This window comes from Loxodonta africana, chromosome 25, assembly GCF_030014295.1.
Source record: "Loxodonta africana isolate mLoxAfr1 chromosome 25, mLoxAfr1.hap2, whole genome shotgun sequence".
NCBI classification, from domain to species: Eukaryota; Metazoa; Chordata; class Mammalia; order Proboscidea; family Elephantidae; genus Loxodonta; species Loxodonta africana.
This window is the reverse complement of record NC_087366.1, coordinates 32,998,283-33,019,656: the sequence shown is the minus strand read 5'-3', so window position 1 is coordinate 33,019,656 and position 21,374 is coordinate 32,998,283. Positions and strand designations below refer to the sequence as shown.

At 40.6% G+C, this 21,374-nt stretch overlaps 1 protein-coding gene across 14 annotated transcripts in view; it reads right to left on the bottom strand.

Annotated features, from left to right (window-relative positions):
* Window positions 1–21,374, bottom strand: part of DISC1 (DISC1 scaffold protein) — a 419,870-nt gene that overhangs the window by 235,489 nt on the left and 163,007 nt on the right. For 13 of the 14 annotated variants that reach the window (XR_010319406.1, XR_010319407.1, XM_064276664.1 and 10 more), the window contains one exon: window positions 3,936–3,990. Coding sequence is in view for 11 of the 14 variants with exons in the window: in XM_064276664.1 (XP_064132734.1) it covers window positions 3,936–3,990 (55 nt within the window). In the remaining 3 variants the exon portion in view is untranslated. Of the gene's footprint in view, window positions 1–3,935; window positions 3,991–8,081; window positions 8,272–21,374 lie in introns of all 14 variants that reach the window. The other variant, XR_010319408.1, reaches the window with a different exon arrangement.

Sequence of the window (21,374 nt, the reverse complement as noted above, 5' to 3'; positions counted from 1 at the left end):
TTTAGTTGCTTTCAAAAGTGAATTCCAGCTTATGGCGACCCCGTGTGTACAGAGTACAACCGTGCTCTATAGGGTTTTCAAGGATGTGTTCTTTCAGAAGCACATTGATAAGCCTGTCTCCCAAGATGCCTCTGGGTGGGTTGAACTGACAAACTTTCAACTAGTTGTCAGACACTTAACCATCTGTGCCACCAAGGGATTCTTCTTTTCCATTAAGTGGCTGTAATTTTCCAACATTTCTGTATAAAACTCACTCTCTGGATCAAGATGAGAGTTTGGTAGCTTCTAAACCAAAGCTTGTACGAGTGGTGTTGAGTGTCCACATGTCCAAAGTGATTCATTTTGAGACTCTTTCAACAGTCCTGAGATTTGTCAGTGTGTCAGAACTGGGAGTTAAAATGAAAATGTTCTAGACACCTTACCCACAGCACTACGTCTCGGTTTAGTTCAATGTCTGATAACTGGCCATTCTCACCCATCTGAGAATATCACTGGAAGAGTGAGGACATTTCCATTAACGCTGTAACATCAGCCATAATTCTTACGTCTCATCCAATTTATGTCCGGTATTTCTGACTTTAGTTTGTTAATCATAATTGGGTCAGTTTCTCCTTTGTTGAGCAAATCTATCCTTCAAGCTATCACCATTAATATAAAACAACCTTTATAAATCTTCTTATTAAATTGCAATGTACATTCTTTCAGGAACTACTGGATGTAATCTAATATCTACCATTCTCCAGATATTCCATTTATTTCCAACTATTTCTTCCACCTCATTTATCCCTTAAGGACCTCTGGTTTGGGTAACCAAACTCAAAGAAATGTAATAAATGGAAGGAAGGTTCCATCTCTCTGATCTAAATATCTAACACACTAAAGAAAAAAGCTGAGCCAAGCTAAGTCTTTCATCTCAAGATCACCAGCCAACCTAGACCACAGTGTAGAGAAAGCTGGTTTTTGGGGGTTTGTTTTTGTTTGTTTATTTGTTTTTCATGATTGGGTAGTTTTGTTTTAATTCTCTGTAAACTAATATGTCTCAGCATCTCTTCTCTAATGCTTTCTCTCCTCAGCCCTCTCTCCATCACACACACTCATATACATGCACATGGACATGCCCACCTAGATACATATGTACACACCTCAGAAAATCTGCATCCCCTTTTTGTTTCCAAATAAAATTGAACACTAAGCAACTCATTACCAAATGGAGCTTTTACATTTGCATCTTAAAATCTAAGGCATGAGTCCCTTAATCTTATAAAGATGCAAAATAATTATAATATTTTTGTAAATGCACTAGAAAAGGTATGCAAACACAACAAACCACTTCTGGTATTTGGGCAAATTCAAAGATCTTTAACAGTAGCTGGAGATTATCACCAAATCCCACTATTGTATGTATGGGGTTTATGTGTGCCTGCACAATATAGAATATCATATAAAATACACACACATACAAATACCATCTATGTTATGTAACACACACAACTGTATACTCACTGCAAATACACAGACTCACCCATTACACACAGTGTGTGTTCTGAAGATATCAACCAATCCAAACCCAAGGGAGTCCTCTCATCTTTTAATTCCACACTTGATAAAATATAAATGGCACATACAGCAAAAAAAAGAGGAGAAGGAATACCACTACCACTCCCCTCTATCCAGGAGCTTTTGTCCCTCCCCAGCTCTCCACTGGCTCTGCTTAAAAAAGGTGAGGGTAATTGACATCAATAGGGCCATGAGCACTTGTTGGCAGCATCACTGTGATTTCTAAGGCAGAAATGCAGGCTCTGCTCTCTAGCACTTCCTCTCCCGCTTCACATAACAAAATGGATAAGCCAAGTCAGAGTCTCCCTTGTCCCTGCAGTTGCTGTCTTAGTCATCTAGTGCTGCTAAAACAGAAATGACACAAGTGGATGGCTTTAACAAAGAGAAATTTATCTCCTCACAGTAAAGTAGGCTAAAAGTCCAAATTCAGGGCGTCAGCTCCAAGAGAAGACTTTCTCTGTCGACCATCTCATCAATCTTCCCCCAGACTAGGAACTTCTCTGTGCAGGAACCCCGGGTCCGAAGGATGCACTCTGCTTTCAGCACTGCTTTCTTGGTGGTAGGAGGTCCCCAACTCTCTCCTTGCTTCCCTTTCCTATTTATCTCTTGAGAGATAAAAGATGGTGCAGGCCACACCCCAGGAAAACTCCCTTTACAATGGATCGGGGATGTGACCTTAGTAATTGTGTTGCAATCCCACCCTCATCCTAAAATAAAATTACAATCACAAAATGGAGGACAACCACACAATACTGGGAATCATGGCCCAGCCAAATTGATACACACATTTTAGGGGTGACATAATTCAATCCATGACAGTTGAGCAGGGCAAACAAGGTCCTAAGATGCAGATTTGAGGAAGGAGGGAGGGGATTGAAGTCCTGCTCCAAGCATAGCCCCTTAACCCGGTTCTGCATGTGGAGCCAGGTCCTCGCCCAGCTCTGTGTAAGCAGCACTTTGAGCCTCATCCTGCTCTTACTTTCTGGGTGAATGGGCTTGGGAAGCTCTCAGGGACAGCAGAACAGATGTCAAGCATTCCCAGGTCCCTGGCCACAAAGCCATCTTATTGGCACCAAAGTTCGCTCATATTCCTAATAAGAAATTCGTCTTGTTCTCAGGGTATAATTGTCCATCAAACTTACTGCTCCATCAGCCCTATGGAGTGGTTCTGTTCTATGACACACTGGACCACTACGAGTCAGAATTGTCTCGATGGCAACCAACAACAACAGGCCTTGTGGTGGTGAGAGGGGCTATCCTGAGACCTAGTCTGTTCCTGCCACAACTCCCCTCCCCCAAGTCCTCTTGAAGCCAAGGGGAACCCATCAAAGTTGGTGGAAGATAATCTTAAAGCTGACTGCCTAATAAAGACAAAGATCTCTAACAGGAAAAAAAAAAAAATTTAATGCTCTGTGATGTGTAGCAAAACCACTGAGTGCTGTTTTCAGAATTGTATTAGATAAAAAAAAAAAAAAAAACCTGAGAAAACGGCCAGAGTAACTGTCGACATTTTTTGCCAACAGTACACCCCCAACTTAAGCTTAGCTGTAGTGATGTGCAGATTCTCGATCTGTCTCCCTGATCTGGGAGACATGGCCAGTGGGAGCTCTGCTGCTTTACTCTCTGGTCATCAACCTATTCTTTTTACATTTTGACCATCTTATCTTGGACTCCTTGGTTCCAAGCCCTAATGCAATTAATTCATGATTCATGCCCAGTTCTCTGCCAAAAAATTTACTGTAGATATAATAACTGAGAGTAATTACTACTACTTCACAGTTGTCAATAACTCAGTCTGGTGTAACTATCTCTACAGGGAAGGGAATTTGTTTTGTTAAGTGAGGTTATTCTAACTAACCAAGGTGTTGACTATATAATTTCATTGACTGCATGCTCTCAGGGAATGGTGAGGAAGTGTGCTATCCCTATGCAAACAGGGTCCTGGTATAAAAGTATGAATGGCAGGTAAAATAGGCAAAATGATTCTCAAGTCAAATGAAAAAACACTAAAAAACAAAAACAATCACTTGCTACAGTATTTTCTTGTTTGTGAAGAACTGAACCCTGCTCTCCTGGGAGGAAAAGTAATGAATTACAACATCCCGAAAGTCTTTTTAGGCAAAGGCATTCAACTGTTCACAGCAGCAGGCCCTTCCCATTTCCTAAAAGTGACAGCTCTTTCTGGAAAAAAAAAAAAAAAATCCATTTCCAGGATGATCGCAAGGGAGAACTGCGAGCACTGGGAGCAGCCCTTGCACTTGACTTTACAAAATCCACGTCGCACTCAGGAGTTGGGCTTTCTGTGATTTAGGCATGAAAGTAAGTCACAAGAAAATGTTCAAGACATACTTTAAAAATGGGAGTGTAAAGGTACTTACCTTATCAGCGATTTCTTTAAGGGACAAGCTGAGGGATCTTATCCTTTCCTGGAGGCTAGAAGAATTAAAAAGAGAACATTGGCCTTCTTGGGCAAGCACAGTTGGATACTAGCACGCATAGGAACAGGAGCACAGTGAACAGGGAGCCCTCCGCCAGCCAAATGGCTGAAGAAGAGCAGTGGGAAAGATGGTGCCAAACCAATCCCCTCTGAATGTGAAATTTATGTGGTGCTGGGAAGTAGATTCTCCTCCCTAATTACGCTTTCCTGAAAAAAAAAAAAAATGCTTTCCTGAAGCTAGTATTAAAATTTGTTATCATTCCCAGAGTGCACATCTACTGATAGAGGAAGGAACAACCCAGATGGGCTCCTGGCAACAAAGGATTAAAATTGGTGTTCTGTAACCACCTTCTTAGAAGGAACTGTCTACCCAGGGTACTGTTTCCCAGGCAGGCAATCAAATATTCTCTATATAAGTACACTGTGCAATTCGCCAAATATTTACTGAGTGCCTTCTGCATTTAGCATTGAGGCAGAGTGTATAAAAGATATACATTTAAATTCTATCTAAAATAGCACCCCCTTACACTTTAGGCTTTTGACTGCTTCATTTTTCTCTAAAGCACCATTCACTCTTGATATATTCACTCATTCATGTAATTTCACAAAGTCAACAACTGTCTGTTTAGTTCACTCCTACAACCTCAATGCTTAAAACAATTCCTGGCGCTTATTAGTAAACACTCAGTAGCTAGAAAATAGATCAATGAACGAATAAAATCTACCTCAGGCTCAGATCTTATTTTCAAAGAGGTTGTTATCTAGTGGAGGAGAAACACAGGCAGACAACCAACTATAGTATAAAGCAAGATGAAGGAATTACTATCAGAGGAATAGAAACCAAATGCTAAGAGAAAACTGCTGCATAAACACTGTCACAGGCAGAATATTGTCTCCAAGTGAGCAATAGAGACGATAATTTGTGTGGCAATTTAGTAACCAGGGGCATGGTAGGAAGGCTCCCTGGAAGAGGTAGAAAGTGAACCAAGCCTCAAAGGAAAAAGGAGGAAGGATGAGATTCCAGGGAGAGGTGAATCTAACAGAACCCAACAGTTCCCCTGGGTGTGCTGTGAGAGATAAAGCTAATAGGGGCACGAGTATTTCTGGAAGAGAGAAGAGAAGGATAGAGGTGGGGACCTACCTATGACTGTAATGTTTATTTTTTGTTTATTTACTTAGAGAAAGAGAACCGCAGTAAATATGGCGGAAGTGTTAATGTTGATTTAATCTGGGTGACAGGCAGATGAGTATCTGTTAGATTTTCAGTATGTTTGGAATATTTATCATTAAAAATCATTTTTAAAGGAATATCAAGGGTAAGCTACGGTCAGTTCTGGATGCAAGGCTAAGGCGTTCCCATAGGCAATGGGAAATCACTCAATGTTCAAGCAGAAGTACACAAGGAAAGAAATGTTTTTTCTGGAAAATTGGTCAGGCAGCATCGTGAGAGATGATTGGAGGAAAGACTGAATGTAACAAAACCAGGCAGGCACCTTCAGCAATAATCCAGTTGTAAGGTCCAAGGGCTTCACTAAAAGCAAAGGAAGGAGGACGCAGGGCAGGATACAGGTTTGGGAGAAAAGATGGTCCATTTCCAGGAAAAAAGTCTACCATTGCTACCATGGGCAAAGTGCGATGACAGTGGTAGAGGAAGTGCAAAGCCAGATCAGGGATTCTGCAGACACGTGCCCAATGGTGACTGCTGAAGTTCAGAGAGGTGCCAGTTCCCGAAGAAAAAAGATAAAGCGAGAAGAGCAAGGGGTCAAGGACCAAACCAGGGAGATACCCACTAAAGAAAGAAGACTCTCTGTCATGGATTGAATTGTGTCCCCCAAAAATATGTGTCAACTTCGTTAGGCCATGATTCCCAGTATTGTGCAGCTGTTCTCCATTTTGTGATTGTAATTTTGTTAAAGAGGATTAGGGCAGGATTGTAACACCCCTAGTAGGGTCACATCCCTGATCTAATGTAAAGGGAGTTTCCCTAGGGTGTGGCCTGCACACCTTTTTATTTTACAAGAGATAAAATGAAAGGGAAGCAGCAGAGAAAGGGGGACCTCATGCCACCAAGAAAGCAGTGCTGGGAGCAGAGCCCGTCCCAAGGAGCGGGGTTCCTTCGCAAAGAAGCTCCCGGTCCTGGGGAAGATTGATGACAAGGACCTTCCTCCAGAGCCAACAAAGAAAGAAAGCCTTCCCCTGGAGCTGATGCCCTGAATTTGGACTTCTAGCCTACGAGACTGTGAAAAAAATAAATTTGTCTTTGTTAAAGCCATCCACTTGTGGTATTTCTGTTATAGCAGCACTAGACGACTAAGATACTCTCCAAAGAGGAAAGAGGGAAATAAGCATGCAGTGGGGGCGCATGGAGGTATCAGAGGCCAAGTGTTTTCAAGAAGTGCTGCTGCACTGTTTGTGACAGGAAGAAACTGGAAATATCTTAGACAACTAGGAATTCAGATCTGATTCAACACTTCTCGGGTGGCTGAGATTCTGATTTTTAACAAGCTCCCAGGCTTTGTTGGTGCTGCCAGCCCAAAGATCACACTTTGAATAGCAAGGATATAGACGACATGTTCACAGAGTCAGCAGTTAACACAAAGGAGTAGTAGAAGACTTGCATATCAGTGTAAACATAAACCTTCAGGGGGAAAGAAAAAAAAAAAACCCTAAAAAGTCAATGAAAAACTGACTCCAGGCTCAAGGTCATTACATTCTAACTTAAAAAATCAGTTGTCTTTGAGTCCGTTGTGACTTATGGCTACAACCCCATGTGTGTCAGAGTAAAACTGTGCTCCACAGGGTTTTCAATGGCTGATTTTTAGGAAGTAGATTGCCAGGATTTTCTTCTGAGGTGCCTGAGTACACCTTCAACCTTTGGGTTAGCAGCCTAGCAAGGTGTCCATCTTTACACCAGCCAGGGATTTCAAGTTCTAATTTAGGTGACTATAAAAGTCAGTAATCTTGGGTCACTTAATTTGCTCATTTATTTCACAGCAACCTTCTCAAAGTTCTAGGAAATTCAAATCGGCAAGTCCAAGCACTCTCTCCTTACATCTCTGCCAAAAATTGGGAAAGGAAAGGAAGTATAAATGCAATCAAGCACTGACAGAACATCAGATGGGTGTGAGCTTGACCCTATTGCTTCTGTAATCCTTGGAATGAACACTTATCTCTGACATGAGTAATCCCTAAAATAAAAATTTAAAAATCTATACACACACACACACACAAAAATCTATACACAATTTTGCCTGTTGCAATTCTGCAAACTCAGGGGTTTCAAAAGTTTCATGAACTCAAAGTTCCATTTAAAATTTTCTAAAGCAATGAAGAAAATTCATAGTCTATCACAGAAGACTTTTCCCAGAATCTGGAAAGAGGACAACAATGGCATTTTCCGATGGGTAATATGGAAATAAACTCTGTCCTTGTCCTGGGGCTCCAGTTCCCTCAGCCATCATTTACTGAGCCCCCAGCCCCTGGTGTGTGAGCCTGGAAGGGCACAGCAGGGTATGAAAAGAGCAATAAATCCATAAGGTATATGCTAAGTCTAGCTCTTCCCAGTACCCTGCTGTGCCCTTCCAGGCTCATACACCATTGCCTTAGACTTTAAGGTGGAAACCCTGGTGGTGTAGTGGTTGAGTGCTGCGGCTGTTAACCCAAGAGGTTGGCAGTTCAAATCCGCCAGGTGCTCCTTGGAAACTCTATGGGGCAGTTCTACTCTGTCCTATAGGGTCGCTATGAGTCAGAATCAACTCGATGGCACTGGGTTTGGTTTGATTTTATACCATTGGCCAGAATCCCTTAAAGTCTAAAACAAAAAACCTGAACCCACTGCCGTCGAGTTGGTTCTGACTCACAGCGACCCTATAGGACAGAGTAGAACTACCCCATAGAGTTTCCAAGGAGCACCTGGCGGACTTGAACTGCCGAGATTTAAACACTGATTTAAAGGGGAATTGAGCCACATAAGGCAATCGATTAAGAAAGTGATTGAATATGTATTTTCTTATTTTACAGCATGAAGAAACAAAATGTCTGAAAACAAAGGGTTTTTTTTTAAATAAATAATTTATCTAATACCCACCCTAGTACAGCTAATACAGTGTTAGAATTTAGTCCAACTTAGTTGATGCTGAAAACCAGTGAGAACATCTGACATCTTCATTTATTCAATCGTTCATGAATTCATTCATCCTCCAAATATCTGTTGGGCACCTAGTAAGTCAGGAATTTGGAGCATAAAGACATGGTCCTTCCTCAACCGCTTACTGTTTCTAGACGGGAAGCCAAAAAAGTGAGAAAATGTTACAGGACTAGTTAGTTCCTTGGTAAAATAGCAGCCTGCAAAAGGTCAAGTTTTCTGGGGTATCTTGGGGTGTATGTGTGCCAGGAGAAGGTGCTATAGCACAGACTGTGAACTATCAGCACTAAGCTGCCAATTTGTTAATCTGTTGTTCTTCTTCAACTGTAAGAGCTATTTTTGAATGTTATCATCACCACCAATTTGTGATTTCTGAGTATAAGCAAACTCTCTTCAATTGCAAATAACTCTGAAACTGGTGCAGGTACAGTCTAACCAAAGTCAGGCACACGTTAGATCTACTTTGAACAGAAGAGAGTTTCCCAATCTAGTTGAGTTCAACTCAAATGGAGGAGATAAGAGTTGACGAAAGACACTGCACGCAGCACCAGACTTTTCAGAATTCAGGAGTCGCCGTCTAACAGAAATTAGTCTACTGGATGGAACAATGGAAAACAATATTTGGAATTCTGCCTGGAAAATTCTAGATGCCAGCTGAATGGCAACTGGTAAATACGACGGCAGACTGGCATAGAGAGCACTGGATAGCCAGGAGAAGGACCAAGCCATTGGGATGTAGAAAAGGAGGATAGAGGGTGTCAGAGATGGGCCTGTAGTAGTCTCTGGTTTTAGGAGCAGCACCAGCTGAGTTGTTGACATCTGCTGTCCAAACTGAAAACTTTTCTTGGGCAGAAATACATTTTCCCTTGCCAGGCTCATGGGACCCCGTTCAACTAATAACTTCTTAAATACATAGTCCACAACAAAATTGAGCCTACATGAGCATTTAAAAATATATTATAAATGGGTGTTCACCACCACACACAAAGGCTAGTTCATGCATTAACAATTAAGATAGATATATAGATAATGGGTCCACTTACCGATAACTTCTCTGACCAAAATGGCAGTACTTTTAGCTAATGCCTAAGAGTACTGCCATGGTGAATAAAAAAATAGGTCAAGCACAAAAACTAATTCAAAATGGATCAAGGACTTAAATGTTAAAGCTAAAACTATAAAGTTCTTGGAAGAAAACATAGGGGTAAAATTACGGGACTTAGTGTTTTTAGTGATTGATTACCAAATACAACAACAAGTGTACAAGCAGCAGCAGCGGAACAGATAATTGAGACCTCATGAAAATTAAATACTTATGTTCATCAAAAGATTTTGTCAAAAAAGTAAAAAGGCAACCTACAGACTGGGAAAAAACCTTTGGGTACCACATCTCTAATAAGAGTCTAATATCCAAAATACATATAAAACTTCTACCACTTAACAACAAAAAGACAAATAACCCAATCAAAAAATGGGCAAAGAACATGAACAGAAACGTCACCAAAGAGAATATTCAAGTGGCCAACAAATACATCAAACGATGCTCATTGCCATTAGCCACTGTTGTTGTTTGGTGCCCTCAAGTCCATTCCAACTCATAGCGACCCTAAAGGTCAGAGGAGAACTGTGCCACTGGGTTTCCAAGGAGCAGCTGGTGGACTCAAACTGCCAACCCTTTTGGTTAGCAGCCAATCTCTTAATCACGGCATCACCAGGGCTCTCATCAGCCATTACACAGATGCAAACCAAAACTATAATGAGATACCACCTTACTCCTACTAAAATGGCAATGATCAAAAAAGCAGAAAATAAATGTTGACAAGTTGTGGGGAGATTGGACCACTCATCCATCGCTGGTGTGAGTGCAGAATAGTAAAACCGCTGTGGAAAACAGTATGACGATTCCTCAAAAAATTAGAAATAGAGCTACCACATGATCCAGCAATCTCTCTCCTAGGAATCTACCCTAGGAACCTAAAAGTAGGAACATGAACAGACACATGTATGCTGATGTTCACTGCGGCACCAATAGCAAAACGATGGAAACAAAATGTGGTAGATACTATGGAATACTACATAGCCTTAAAGAAAATGAAGTCCTGATACATGCTACAACATGAATGAACCTTGAAGGCATTATGTTGAGTGGAATAAGTCAATTTCAAAAGGACAAATATTGTATGTTCTCACTTATATAAAATGACAATAAGTAAATGTATAAAAAACCAGTGGTTACTTGTAGTTACCCAGGTCTGGAGGGGAAGGAAGGAGAAGGGGGATCCTCTCTGGGAAGGATTGAATTTTTGTCTACAGAGATGGAAAACTTGGCATTGACTAAGGGTTACGGTTACACAACTTGACTATTGCAACTAACATCACTAATCTGCACACCAGAAAAGAAAAAGGTGGGGGGGGGGTGAGAAAGAAAGTAATATATAGTTTAACAACAAAAACAGCAGCCACAAAAAAAAAAAAAAAAAAAAAGGCTATAGCTGTTGATACTACATAAATACAAATAAATACCTGATAGGATTAGTTTTCAAAGGTTTAGGGTCATGGTTTCATGAGTCTCTCCAGTCATCAGCCTAATATTGTTCATAGTTTCTGTTCTACCTCCTATTTCAGTGAATAGCACCTGGGGTCTTCAAAGTGTGTGAGCAGCCACCCAAGATACAATTGCTCTCTATTCACATAAAGCAACAGAGGAAGAAGGAGACCCAGTAATTGGTAAAGGAAATGGACTGAAGGTCCAGTTGCCTCCATGAAGTACAACCTCTTTTACCATGAGAGTGGAAGAAATGAATGGTGCCTGGCTACCATTACTGAACGTTTTGATCAAGGATCCAATAGATGGATATTGGTAAAAATGAGGAAAAAATGTGGAACAGAACTTCAAATTCTTATTGGAAACCAGACTTACTGGATATACTGAGACTGGAGGAGGCCCTGAATTTATTGCCTAGAAACAACTTTTAAGCCTTCAACTGAAACCATCCCATGAAGTCATCTTTAAACTATTTATCTCATTTAATAAATAATGTTCACCTTGAGTACTGTGCTCTTTTAAAGTATTATCTACACAAGATTAAATGGACAACAGTAACTCTAAAACACTGATGAGAACCTTAAGGGGTAGAGAGTCTAAGTTAATGGTGGTGAAACAATATAGGCAGAGTAGGGAGAAGGCTGGTACATGTTAAGTGTGTAAGTATTATCGATGGCTGTAAAAATTGCTGAATGAGTATGTTTTGTTGTGCATATTTTCACCAAAAATTAAAAAAAAAAAAAAAAAAGAACTAGATCAAGCACAGCCTTTCCAGGGGTTGACACAGCTCGCTGATCATGGCCTTGATCTGGCCCTATCCCAGGAAGAAAATTAGCCTCCTCTCAAATATCCATGCTAGAGGACGAAGGCAGTGATGCAGATAATTGAATGCATTGTTTTATATTTGATTTGATTTATATTTAATTTATGCTATATTACTTTTTGCAGTAGATTTACCTTCCTAATTATGTTTTGCTCAGGCTAATATTAACATTAGTTGCATCCCTGGGGTATACACAGGATGAAAACAGTGGGGGGCAGAAGGATACGAATACGATGCTAATGGTTTTCAAACTATTTTCAGTAATAGAACTATTTCAAACAAAATTTTACACAGAGCTGTAATACACACAACAGGTCATGGTAAATTTGTTCTGATTGAAGGGGGTAGAGGCTGTAAGTGACAAAGGACATCACATTGACACCCTCTCTTCATAATGCTACTGCCGTCCCACTGTGGTCTCCAAACCATAACTCCATGAGCAGGAATACAAATTGAAAACCACCGAAGTAGATGATTTATATGTTGATAAACAAGAGTGACATACACTTCAATGATTAAAACTAATCTTCATGTATCTTTTAAGCTGGCATATTGTTAATGACAAATAAGAACTGTCCTCTCAGATCAAATTAAGCTCTACCCTGGAAATACGTAAGTTTTCCTCGCAAACTAGCAGATATGTTTTAGCAAACATGTCGCACCTAATTTACTCAATGAGTGTCTTCCTTCAAAGCAATCACCCTAGGAAAAATAGAGTTAAACATTTATTAAGCACTTATTATGTGCCAGGGACTCTTCTAAATTCTTTATATCTAGGAGCTTTTTAAGTCCTCATTATAACTCTACAAAGCAGGAACTTTATTCATCCACATTTTTAGATTAAAAAAAACTCAGTCAAAGAGAGGTTTAAGTAACTTGCCCAGAGTTAACCAGCAGGAAGTAGGGGAGCTGGGCGGTAACCTAAGCAGTTTAGCTGTCTGCCCTCCTAACCACTAAACTATACTAGCTCTCCTGAGAAGCTCTGTGGTTATTCCAAAGATGTTGTCATTTTCCAAACTGATTTCTGGAATTTCTATTTTAGAACTGTGTTAAATTTATAATATAACCGGTATGATTATTTTGTAAACACACATTATTTGTTACTCGTAACTGGTGCTGAAATCGTATGATCAAAATCCATCCTCAACAAACAAAGCCTTAGAAAAGTTCAGACTATGTATGAGAATGTGCTGCCGAAAACGCAGATCAGCAATGGATGAGCCAGGAGCCAGCAGCAGTGGGAAGAGACGGAGGGTGCAGGGGCCCAAGGAAGCTATCAGGGTGAGCCAACTATTCTAGATCTTCATTGTGACAGTGGTTACACAATTGTTTATGATTACCAAGATTCATCAAACTGACACCTAAATTTGGTGAATTTCTTTGTATATGAATAATGCCCTAACAAACAAAAAACCAAAACCAAACCAAAGCACCTGCCCTTGAGTGGATTCCAACTCATGATGACCCATGTGTGCAGAGTGGAACTGTTCCATAGGGTTTTCATGGCTGTGACCTTTTGGAAGCAGATTGCTAGGCTTTTCTTCCGAGTTGCCTCTGGGTGGGTTCGACTCACCAACCTTTTGGTTAGTTGCCCAGAGCTTAACCATTTTCACCACCCAGGGACTCCTTAATAAACAAAAGAGAGGAAAAAAATTGCTGCAGATTCCAAAGGCAAACCCAGCTGAGAAATTCCAGGTATGATTTGAATAATGGAAGAGACACTGCTGGGAGAAACAAGGTGCCTGTCTTGATGATAATATTTCATGGGGTCCATAACTCCTGATGACTTTGTTCAAGAGTCAGTCCCATATCTTTGTATCATTCCTGACGTCCCACAATGGTTCAAATCTGGACTGATAGCAAAGAGGAAGAACCACTGCCTCCTGCCTCAGAGAAAAGGGTCTTCTCCCCAGGTAGAGCAGCTAGGTGTGTTTCCTTCAGTTACTCGAAAAATAAATCTTCCCTCACTGATACTTCTCTCCAAGCAACCATCCCTTGGGGCCTCAGGACATTATGGTACTCAGGAGAAAAATTATCCTACCCTCCAAGTGAACAAAGAATATTAGCTCACTGTGGGTTTTTCAATTTTCAATAGTACAATTGATTATAAATGTTATTAAGATCCTGCATACTGGTGCCCCATAGGGTTTCCAAGGAATGCCTGGTGTATTCGAACAGCCAGCCTTTTGGTTAGCAGCCAAACTCTTAACCACTACGCCACCAGGGTTTCCAACATATAGTAATAAACAAATAGTAGGTACTGGTAATTAAAATGTGTTTGATGACTGATGCCCACATTCTTGTCTTCTTCCTAAGAAATAGATAGGGTATGGGGAGAGTATCCTGACCTCTATTAGAAGTACGCTCAAACCACAAAAATGATGAAAGGCTCCTTTTGTACCCCCACTTCCCGCCACTGCCCCGGGATGAGTGGAGATTAAAGGCAGTGGCTGCTATTAAACTGAGTGCTAGGGTAAAGTTCCGTGTGGATGAGAAAAGGGGTTAAAAACTTGGAGTTTACTCAATAAGATCTCTCCTTTTCGTAAATTCCACCTCTTAGAAATCTTGTCCTCTTTATCGGTAAGATGGTTTCCTTTCATGGACTGGCATAGGAAGGGAGGCCAGTAGAGGACAGCTCATTCTTACCCTTTGGAATGGTAAGAACTAGAAGGCTGGCAATAAGGCATAGGTGTAAACAAAGGGCACACAGGAAGGCTAGGCCTTGAGTCTGCTTCTAGCCAATGAAAAATGAGTCCTCACTGCATCTCTGCCGCCAGGACAGAGGGCCACCTTGTAAAATGTGAAGCATTGTGCTTAGGGCATCTTACCATGCTTCCTCAAAAACCTGTCACTGCACACTATTCACAATAGCCAAAAGGTGGAAAAACCTAAATGCCCATCAACAGAAGAATGAATAAACAAAATGCAGTACATACACAATGGAATACTATTCAGCCATAAAGAGAAATGAAGTCCTAATCCACGCTACAACACGGATGAACCTTGAAAACATTATGTTGAGTGAAATAAGACGATCACAAAAGGATAAATATTGTATGATCTCATTTATGTGAAATGACCAAAAAAAGCAAATGTATTTATAGAAACCAAAGCTTATTAGTGGTTACCAAGAATGGGACAGAGGGGAAGAGGGGAAGCCATTATTTAGGAACCAGAGAGTTTTTTTCATGGTGATGGAAAATTTGGCAAGGATTATCAGTGATGGTTGCACAACACGATTAATGTAATTGATATCACTAAATCATACACCCGAAAAATGTTGAATTGGCAAATGTTGTATTACATATATTTTACAACAATATAAATTTAAAAACCTATCACTACATTAGACATCTGTCATGATTAAAGAAGCCCATGCCCCAGTCAAACAAGAACTAATCGCCATTTTACTTCCTGCTTCCCCAGGTTCTGTCACTTAGGAAAGTGTCTTAAAATAAATTTGAATCTTCACCTTCTCTGGTAATACTTCAATATCACCCCTAGATCCAGGTAAGAGGGCTCCTTCCCTGGGCCCTCTACACTATAGGGTCCTGCTCTGATCCTCCTTCCCCTTCGGGTGAAGAGTCCACAGGGTCAAAGTACACGCTCACCAGTACTGGTCTAGGTAGCCAAGACCAGAAGTCACTTCCCAAAGAGTCCCAAGCCCACGTCAGTGCCTTCCAGGGCCTCTCCTTAAGGGTTATCCTCCCAAGAGCAGGCCCCACTGTAGTGGGCACACCTCTGGGCTCAAGCAGTGGTCAAGCAGTGGCTATTTGGAACGGTATGTGTAGACCTGGGACATGCAGGCTAGGTGGTCACATGTGTGTATGTAAAACCCACCCTGGTACAAGACAGGTCCAAGGTTGGGAAGACAGGTGGGGGTCTCCATGTGTCCTCTTGCCCCACAGTGTCAAGCAGGCCTGGATGGACTCATTTATGTCCATGTCTTGTCCTATGCGCTCTTCTGCAGTTCATTAGCTGCCACTTATCTGCTTCATCTACCACCAGTACTCAGTCATAACTGCCCTTAACACCAGGCACTGTGAGGCAAGGCCTTGGCAGTCAGCATTAGAGTCATACCCATGATGACAGATGTACACCAGCCCCAAAGATAAGCCTTTGCAGAACAAGCTCTGTTTCTACTTTTATCTGAACCTTGGCTCCAAAAGAATATTAATGACACTCAGAGAATTACACCATCACCATCGCCCCCATTAACCTTCTGCAAGATTTTGAACAAGCCACTTTCTTCTGGGGCTCCATTTCCTCACCTACAAAATGAAGTTGGCATTTCTAAGACTCTTCTAGTTCTACCATTCAAGATTCTTTTACTAACATTATTTTATTTGTAGAGATTTAGAGAATCTAAAAACCTATAGGTTATATAAGGTGCCAGATAACATTACTGATAGAGACAGACATATAGGCCAGATTCCTGTCATTTTTACTAAGCAATGCCACATTTTCAGCCCTCAGAACTGAATACTGCAGAAAGTCTGCTGTCTGCTGACAGTTACCCATCCATCTTCCTGCTTGTGGATACGTGGCCGTATGCTTAAGCCCATTTTAGCAAAAATCCATGGGAGAGGAAGAATATCGTTTCACCTCAAACACACCCACTTCCTTCCTCTTTCCTTCCCCCACTCTCAGTTCCATCCCCAAAATGTCTTATTTAGTAAAAATAAGTTTAAGAAAGAGAGGTTTTTACTAAGCAAATAAAAAAAAAAAAAAATGACAGGTATCCTAGAATAGACATTATTCAGGTCTTAAATTAAAAAAAGAAAAAAAGACAGGAAGGAAGAAAACCACCTTCGACATTAACAACCTTGCCAATTACTGCTGAATCCTCTAACCTTCTGTTGGAGGGCACATGGACAAGAAAGTGACAGTGAAATCGGCTTTAGGAAATGCGGGATTTTGTCTCCTGGGCCTTTTTCCTTCCTTGGACCCTTCTAGCCTCACAGCTGATAATATCACAAGTCACCAATGCAACAGACATAAAAAAAAAAAAAAAAAGGCACAGATTATTAGTTAAGCAACGGATAACAAAAATGCCGAAAGTTCCTTTACAGTTCAGATGATCCGACAAAGGCCACACAGAGCTAAGAAATTCATCAGAAGCAAGCCATGCTATGCGGCTGTAAAAACTGCTTGAGCTGGTTATACCCAACAGTTACCCTTGGGAAAGGCTGTGTGGTGTAGTGGAAAGAGCCTTGAACCAAGAGGTGGAGCTTCTATCCTTGCCACCTCTGGCAAATCACTCCATCTCTTCCAGTGAATGGCAGGGTAGAGCCAGACAGTGATGCTGGGCCCATGACAGGCACTCACAATACTGCTCCCCAAATAGCGGGTCTTTGGGGGATCTTAGGAAAAATAAAGTATATTAAGATTCTTTTTAAAATCATTCACACTAATACCATACCTGCATTGCAATAGGAAAATACTTTAGCATAATTTGACATAAATCAGGCAAGCACATTTTTAACCAACGTGAAGTAAATGCAATACCTTTGATGTTTTCCTCTTCGGCTCAGGCAAAAGAGATTAAAAACAGAAGCAAAGCAAACCAGGCCAGGGAAATACTTAAACTTTTAGCCCTTTCTTTCTCTGGATACAAATCACATTACTGACTTACATCCTTACCGGCTCTTTCTCTGAATTTCACTGATCAGTTGTCTGAAATGTAACTACACTCTGTTACTCTTGTGTCTTTTTAGTAAAGTCCAACTTCTTCAACTAACTCAGCAAACCAAGAATGAGAAATCATTTTCATAAAACCATAAACTCCTTTTTAATAAACTGTGTCTGTGTACTTTGTAAAAATACTCCTAAAAAGGATTGAAAAAAGAAAGAGAGAGAACACACACACAAGGGTTTATGAACTCTCCTTGAAAAAGACTTTGTGTGATCAGGAGGCTAATGTCAAGATACTGAGCAGACTCCATCAGCCTGAGACTGGAAGAACTAGATGGTGCCCGGCTACCACCAATGACTGCCCTGACAGGGAACACAACAGAGAATCCCTGATGGAGCAGGAGAAAAGTGGGCTGCAGGCCTCAAATTCTAATAAAAAGACCGGACTTAATGGTCTGACTGAGACTGGAGGGATCCCAGAGGTCATGGCCCCCAGACTCTCCATTAGCCCAAAACTAAAACAATTCTCAATGCCAACTCTTCAGACAAAGACTAGACTGGACTATAAGACATAAGATGATACTGGTGAGGAGAGTGCTTCTTAGCTCAAGCAGACACATGAGACTATGTGGGCAGCTCCTGTCCAGAGGTGAGATGAGAAAGCAGAGCGAGACAGAAGCTGGTTGAATGGACCCGGTAAATACAGGGTGGAGAGAAGGAGTGTGCTGCCACATTGTAGGGAGAGCAACCAGCGTCACATAACAATGTGTGTATAAGTTTCTGTACGAGAAATTGATTTGAATTGTAAACTTTCACTTAAAGCACAATAAAAAAAAAAAATTATAATTAAGAAAAAGATACTGAGCAGAGGGAAAGAGTCCTCAAACTGAATTTACTGGATTTGCTGAATTTTCTAAATTTACCGAAGGCAGAGCATACACACACACCCTCAGCCCATGGCATCTGTGACCGATTCCCATCCCACTGGGAGACTCTGCCTGACATTAGAGTCACAACTTTCAACTACGCCAGTTCCATCAAAACTCACAGCTTTGTTTTTGACTGATTATCTTTGGTATTTGCCTTATCCAAATACACCAATTGTTAATTCAACCAGATCTTTCTCATTGCCTCCCAAACCACCTTATTCCAAACTGAAACTATAGTAACTCATGTGCCAAAAACACTTTGACTTACAGACATTTTGCCTGTAAGGGAGCTTGGTTATTTAATAAAGAAAAAATTGGAGCAGGAGACAAAAATAAGAAGGGCCTTATGTTCATGTCATAACTACCCCTTCCTTCTTACAAACAATACACATATAGTATGCAATACCTTTTTATATCCAATAGCAAATTACTGGCCTCTTATTTTTTGAAGCCTGGTAACCAAGTTGGCTCTACATTTTCAACTATTCTCATAACCCAAATATTTCTAAGCAATAACAAAATTTCAGTAGTTGGGTTCTACAGCTGTTCTCCACAAAACTCCTGTGAGTTCAATCCTTAAAACACTACAATTTGATCCAAGGGGAAAAGGACCCTGCATCCAGGTTTATTCTGTGAAGTGATCCAAAGGCAACTTCAGATTTACACTCCATCACGGCTGCTCAAAGCCTGATAATGTAGTAAATACTGTCCAATTTCCCTCTCGAGTTTTTAAAGAAATACTTTTGGCTGCTTGCATTTCTATTTAATATTAATTTTTCAAACATACGTTGTTTCTCCTAAATTTCCAAACATGTATACTTTCCAAAACTGTGAAGTTTGGTGGGAAAGGTTACTTTTCCTTCGGATTTATTCTACTTTTCTGAATCCTCTGTAATGATCTGCTGTCTGGCTAAGAACAAGCAGAAGCAGCTAAAGTCGGCAGAAGCAATTTTAACTTTGCATTTCTCTCAGGCTTCTTTCAAAATCTGTTGACAAAGCAACAGATCAGTCCGATTCCTGAAACTAGGGAATATAAAGAATTTAATTTCCGAAAACTTTTCAGTGGGTAAATTGAAAATTTATATACTTTATTGGCTAAGGAAGGCAAATATATAGACCATTGATGAACAAAAGGAATGAACAGCTGAAAAAAATCCAGTTGACTAAACAAGTAACATTCTGAATAAGGAATTCAAATACCAGTAACAACACGACTCAGAAAGGAAGCTGAGGAAATTTGCCAAGGAGGAAGTACAGAGTAGTAATTACAGTGGCAGCCAAGATTTAACACTTTAAGAGAAAAAAAAAAATACCCCACATTTAAGGCATAGGATACCCTGCAAGCATTTAAAGGTAATCTAGAAGTACTGTCCAGTTCAGGTCATCCCAGAAGCCTAGAAATCAGCAGCAAAAAAAAAAAAGTTGCCAACTCATGGTGACCCCATGTGTATCAGAGCAGAACTGTGGTCCATATGGTTTTCAATGGCTGATTTTTCAGAAGTAGATTGCCAGCTCTTTCTTCTGAGGCACCTCTGGGTGGACTCACTAATGGAAAATAAAATTGAAACTGACCAGAAGAAAGACTTTAAAAATAGGCCACATTCATTCATAAATGCCCCGAGTTGACTTACAGTCCACATCATTAGGAAAACTAACTGCCATCATTTTAAGATAACTATCACCCATTTCTCTGAGAATGCATGATGCTCTAGTTGGAAAAGAATTCATCTGATACCTAAATTATAAAAGGGGAATGGACAAATTACAAGCCTCCAGAGAAGAGCTACCAAATAGTAATAATAATAATAAAGACCTAGGTTGAAAACTCCTTGAAGAAAACACACCGAGTTCATAAAACGAGTATTCAGTATTTAAAACACATGGTCACTTTTTCCATCCTCCTTTGTCCTATGTTTCTTGAAAAATCATACCAAATTTTATTCTAGCACAAAAAAAAAGTCTTTCTTTTTATCGTCTGTAAGTAGGATAGGAATCATCCCTTGAGTTTCTCTAATTTACTTAATGAAAACCAGAAGTCAGGGTCCTATTTTCTTGAGGGCTATATTAGTTTCCTGTGGCTACTGTGCAAATTACCACAAACTTGTTCATTTCAAGTGACAGAAATTTATTTTCTGACAGTTCTAGATGTCAGACATCTAAAATCAAGGTGTTGGCAGGGTTGGGCTCCCTCCACAGGCTCTACGGGAGGGCCTATTCCTTGCTTCTTCCAGCTTCTTGTGGTTGCTGAAATTCCTGGGTTTGTGGCCACATTGTTCCAGTCTCTGCCTCTGTCTTCGCATCACCTTCTCCTCTTCTGTGTGTGTCTCTCCAAACTCTCTCTGCCTCTCTCTTAAAACACCCCTGATTGCATTTAGGGCCCACCTGCATAAGCCTCTCCTGTCAAGATTCTTCATCACCTCCTTTGCCAAATATGTTAATATTCACAAGTTCTGAGGATTAGGATATGGACATAACTTTTTAGGAGACACCATTAAGCCCAACAGAGCTCTTCCTCTGGCCCCCTCAAAATTATGCCCCTCCGTGCACAAAATACCTTCATCCCACCTCAACATCCTCAAAAGTCTCAACCCATTACAGTATCAACACTAAGTCTAAAATCTCAGCTAAATCTTATCAGCATAAAAGCACTAAATCTCATCATGTAAATCAGATATATATGGGATGATAGGTATGATTCATCCCAGAGGAAAATTTCTCCCATCTGTGAACCTGTGAAACTAGGAAACAAGTCATTTTCAAAACACAACAGAGGAAAAGGCACAGGGTAAGAGTGACGGACAGATCAGAGCCTACTCAATGGACTTTTCGGTGAAACTTATTTTTGGTTTTTAGGAACAGAACTGTTGCTTTTTGAAGCAGTTTATTTTAACTTATTTCATAAAATCCAAAGTGCAAAGCATTTTGGAACTGGAAGGGACTTTCATTATGATCTAGTTTAACTCCTCATTTTATATTTGAGTAATGCCAGTTCCTCTAATACCGGGGCCAGGCCTTGCTCTCTTCAGTTTCTATTCCTTCCATAAGGAGAATTTTCTTCCTTTAAAACTGCTGACGGACCTCTCTAACTTGAACCAGCTGTCTGCTTGCTCTTTCCCTTCCTGCCTGGTAGTGCAGTGGTTAAGTGCTTAGCTGCTAACCAAAAGGTCAGCAGTTGGAACCTACCAGCAGCTCCGTGGGAGAAAGACGAGACAGTCTCCTTCCATAAAGATTACAGCCTTGGAAACCCTATGGGGCAGTTCTACTCTGTCCTGTAGGGTCACTATGAGTCAGAATCAACTCGGTGG